The 4982-nt window shown below is 33.7% G+C and overlaps 1 protein-coding gene across 10 annotated transcripts; it reads left to right on the plus strand.

Moving 5' to 3' along the window:
* Window positions 1-925: 925 nt before the first annotated feature.
* LOC110868481 (UDP-xylose transporter 3) lies at window positions 926-4568 on the plus strand. Of its 10 annotated transcripts, none has more exons than XR_002552481.1 (7): window positions 928-1230; window positions 1359-1477; window positions 1608-1806; window positions 1943-2056; window positions 2128-2312; window positions 2510-2577; window positions 4157-4568. XR_002552481.1 is itself a non-coding variant. In XM_022117645.2 (6 exons), exons 3-6 carry the CDS (start codon window positions 1653-1655, stop codon window positions 4109-4111), a joined length of 333 nt encoding a protein of 110 aa, XP_021973337.1. In that variant the 5' UTR covers window positions 926-1230; window positions 1359-1477; window positions 1608-1652; the 3' UTR covers window positions 4112-4568. The 10 variants fall into 10 exon arrangements, 3 of the variants coding, with proteins under 3 accessions (XP_021973337.1, XP_021973335.1, XP_035831135.1); XR_004862647.1 differs by having other exon boundaries at window positions 1943-2042; XR_004862645.1 differs by having other exon boundaries at window positions 926-1230; window positions 1608-2056.
* The last annotated feature ends 414 nt before the right edge of the window (window positions 4569-4982 follow it).

Below are 4982 nucleotides of genomic sequence, written 5' to 3' on the forward strand. Positions count from 1 at the left end.
GAACCATTGTAATCGCTCTTATGCTGTAATTTATAACTATGAGTCATTTCCTAAAAACTGAATGAACTCACTCAGTATTTCCCCGCTGACAAAACCTTTTTCAAACATGTTTCAGGTAATCTGTTGTGAGCAAAGAAAAGTGCCAGGAAGCACTACCAGCTTAGAAAAGTGGCTCAGTGTAAATAAATAAAGGAACATGTTTTAAAAACAAAGATTTCCATTGAAATCACATTATTGTAATTTACTGGGTTTTATCCCTAAATTATATAATGAGCAGTTTTACTACTAAAGATCCTGTTTTAAAAAGACTTCCGCTGTCGCCTAAATTAAATACCGCGGGATTTCTGTTCCGCGGCTCCTGAAACGGGTCAAACCGGGTCGGGGGCCGTGACAACAGGATATTCCGCAGTGATACTGGCACAAGATATTCAATGCACTCGAGAGGGATAATTAGAAGTTAAGATCACGAGGTAAAACATCACTAAACTTGAGAGTTCGGGTTGTCACAATTTTTGTTATTTATACGAAAACCTTTAAAATAATAACAAGGGTGTTGCACAGTGGGACCAAGTGTGTAATTATTGAACCCTTAGGACCAAGTCTGTAATTTTCGTAAACCACAGGGACCAACCAGGCATTTAACTCTTTTGTTTTCTTACTTTGTTTTTCATATGTAGCATATATGGATTGAGCTTTTATTAAGTAACTTGAAATATGAGGATCGACATTTAAAAATATTTAGGATCAGTTGAAAACCTGTGATATATGTCACATCAATTATCTATTTCTATTTCTATTATTATATATAATAAATGAGAAATTTTGGGTTGATGTGGCATGTTTTTAGAGCTTCTCACAATTCGTTTTGGCGGGAAACTTCTCAGGTCGTTATATGGGACGCAGAGCATGTTTTGAGGAACCCGACCCAATGTTTTCGGATCTTATTTAAACAACACGCTCCTTCACTTCTTCAATGCTCTCAAACCCTACACCCACATCTTCTACTTCACGATTCTTCCTTCTGCTTGAAGCCTCAGCAATGCAATCCAATCGATTCAATCACTAGAGACACCATTGATAAGCTACTCATCCTTCATTTCTCTTCTGTTTGTTTACAACTCGATGATACCGTATGCACTAATTATCCTAATTCTAGGTTAGTTTTCAATTAATCGTTTTTTTACCGTTCATTGGATGTTGATTTTAGGGCTTTCAATCGATTGTCTCAAGGTATGATTTTGCTACCGATTATCTTTCTTTTTTTAGAATGAGGTTTAAATTGGTGAAATCTAATTGAATTTCATGTTATATTATGGATTAATGAATATGTTATCTCCATTGTGATGCTTGATTTGTAGATCTTAGGTTCTGGGATGTATCTGGGAGAAAACACTATTCATTTCTAAACCCTAACCTCTGTTCCCTTCATGGCTCTACTGGATCATTCATCGTCTTTTTCAAACGATTTAGAAATCAGGTACCAATTCTTCTATGGATTATCTTTTATTTTTGGATCTCGCCCATAAATCATACTTACGTATAAGTTTTGATTAAGATTCTCTTAAAAAATATGTTTTAACTGAACAATGATTTGATGACTTTTAAAGGTTGTGATGATCAATTTCAATGCGTCTGAGTGAAATTGGGCAAAGATGAGATTGTCCCCATCTTGGCAGGGCAACCTGGATGGTCATGTGGTTTCACATGGCAACCGTAAGTATGCAGCCATGGCGGATTTATCCACTCTGTTTGATTGTTTACAAATCTGAGCCTCATAATCGTTTTATAACATCGACAACAGTACTGGTATACATCTGTTATGTTTTTGGTTTTGGTACTTTCAATTACTGGTATACATCTGTTTGAAGAAGTCAATTTTTTAGGAAAAGTAGAAATTGGTTACAAGGTTGCTGAATTATTGAATTTTGGAATTGGAATTCAGGTCAACGTTTTGAAAGTCTATATGAAGAGGGACGTGTTGCATATGTTGACATAGCAAATATGTTTATTTATCGATTACACCTGCAATACGTTATTTTAAAGTATTTGATAAAAGGTTTATTGTGTTTACAATTATACCATGATATTGCTCATCCCTTGACTTCAATTTCACTTGTGCATACTCAGCTGCAACATTGACAAGCTGGCATCTGTTAGTCACATTTTGTTCATTACATGTGGCATTATGGATGAAGTTCTTTGAGCACAAGCCCTTTGATTCAAGAGCTGTCATGGGCTTTGGCATATTGAATGGGATTTCCATTGGGCTTCTTAACCTCAGCCTCGGTTTCAATTCTGTTGGTTTTTACCAGGTATTCTTACAGTACCAAAAAAGAGTTGCTCAAAACCATAATTACATTCATACTTTTATATTTGATTTTGTTGGTGTTAGTTGTTAGGTACTTGGTATGTAGAATTATATCTATCTCATCAGTATAATCTTATAAAAATTAATATCCTAATAAGCTTTTGTTGAGTAACTCAATGTTTATTAATGGTTCTATTGTAGATGACAAAACTAGCTATCATCCCTTGCACTGTGCTTTTGGAGACTCTTTTCTTCAGCAAGCAATTCAGGTTAACCTTTGATCTTATTCTTTCTGCATCTGCATAACAAGTATCGAATGTTGCCACTTTCCAACTCATATACTTACCATTTGTATTCATGTTATATTTCAAATCTGAATATTCAACATTATTTACTGGTTTTGTTGAGATCTATGATTTAGCAATTGGCAATGATGCCGCCACGTCATCGCCATGCTTGGATTTTTAGAAAAAGCAAGTGAAAGAAAAAATACGAAAGAAATTAAAAACAGAATCAATTTTTTATATATCTCTAAATTATCGTATTTACGGAAAACATTATCATTATTATAAATTCAAATAACCTATCAGAGTATAATAAAAATAAATAATTAACTTAATTTCTCAATTTAATCAATGTTAATAGCCTAGGCGTCAGTTTAAATTAAATAAAATGATTTTATCAAAAAGTTTCGGTAACTGTTGGATTACTTGCTGAATCCTAAAAAAAAAAAGAAACAGAAAAAGGAAAAGCCAAGACAGAAGCGGAGGGTATGTTGGGTGCAATCTTGATTGTTCGGTCGAATGAGTAGTGGGTCAAAAGTCGATTCGGGTCAACAGGGGTTAGCAGAAGTCTTGATTTTAGGCACATGTTTTTAGTGTTTTAGCAAGTTATTGTTAGTTTAGTGTTTTAGGCACATGTTCATGGACTTGGCATTAGTTTGTTAGAGAGTTTCCTATTGAATCAGTAAGGTAATAGCTAGGGGAGTCTTTTGAGTTTGTTATTTGGATGCTACCCTATTTAAGGCATGTTTGGTATGGAATAAAACAACCAGCAGTTTGATATTGTTTAGTTTCTGTTTGTAGAAACGATGAGTTTTTGAGTTTTGAGATGTTTGTGTTGTTGATTTTGATATTGTTTAGTTTCTATTTGTAGAAGTCTGTTGGATATGGATGTTGTTAGGTTATTCCAGAAATATAGATTTTTATGTGATTTTAACTGAATAATATGTTACGGATGTTATATAGTTAAGACATATAGAGAAATTGTTTAATTTGATTTCGTGTTGTGTTTATTTACTTTCATAAATACATCTGATATAGTCATAGATGACATCATCTATATAATTGAAAAATTGGAAGATTAGGATTTTGGATATAGTCATACATGACATAGTTCAAGAAGTCTACGAAGGTATCGAGCCAAAACCTCAGATAATTGCACCGTTTTTTTTTTTACGCCAACTGGCCACCACATATATAATATTGGCCCAAGTGTGTACATTTTTTTACAAAATTAATCAAAAATATTTGATTTCTAAAATACTGAATTTGTATCATTAAAGATACTAGATCCATCTTATCTTGATGGAGAGGCTGATACATTTAAGCAACTTAAGTATAATCTTGTCACCAATGCATTTGTGTTTAGTTTTTGGTAAGCAAGTGTAAAAAGACCAAAATACCCTTGGGGAAGAGAATAATTGTTATGAGATATTGATTTGGTGTAGATACTTAGACTGGCTATGAATGCAGTTTGATCTTTTTTACAACTTTTTTTGACAGTCAGCTGTGTGTCTATTGATGAGGATCCAAATCTCATTTATTTCACTTTTTGTTTGTTTGCAAGAGAGACTGAACCTTCTGGTGGTGGTTAGCCACCGTACTCTACGGCGATGCTACATACTCCGATGCTGAACTATCTAAGGTTGCAAATTGGAGAACAAGGACGCCTTTGGTGGTATCGGTTTGGTCAAAGGATGGGCACTGGTGTTGATATCGGTGGGAGCAGCCGTCAACTCCAGCGACTATAGAGATCCATGAAGCATAAACATTGGTTGTTTTGTGTATGTAGTATGCGAAACCCAACACGCAAGATAACATTAATTCATTTTAGTATTATTTTTGTAAGTTCATTGTAATTTAATTACATAAGTTATCCTTATGTGTGTTACGAGTCCGAGGTGTAAGTCAAGCCAAGTGTTGTGACTGTTGGAAAGAAATGAAGACGCTTTGATCTTTTTCAGAGACCCATTTCTTTGTTTTTTTTTTTTTTTTTTTTTTTTTGTCATTTAACATCTTTTGTGGGTTTTGCATAACAAAACCCTTACCGTCAAGTTTATGCATTAACAAAAAATAATAATAATATGACTAACATTCTTTAGCTCGGAAGCAATCACGGGTGATAACTTAGTATAATATAAAATAAAATAAAAGTGTGGGTTCCGTATGTGTATGCATACCTACATACACAAATAAATACACATGGACATACATTTAGGCATTCATACATATAAATGTGTCGACTATATGATGAATTGATAATAGATGAGAGTAACAAAGTTTATAAAGGGTTGTAAGTATGATTTAACATCATCTCACAAGATTAACACATCACCTTGTAAAAAATAGGGACGAACTTTAGAGTAACGGTAAGATTGATCATGTAACATGAA

This window comes from Helianthus annuus, chromosome 7, assembly GCF_002127325.2.
Source record: "Helianthus annuus cultivar XRQ/B chromosome 7, HanXRQr2.0-SUNRISE, whole genome shotgun sequence".
In the NCBI taxonomy this organism is placed as follows: domain Eukaryota; kingdom Viridiplantae; phylum Streptophyta; class Magnoliopsida; order Asterales; family Asteraceae; genus Helianthus; species Helianthus annuus.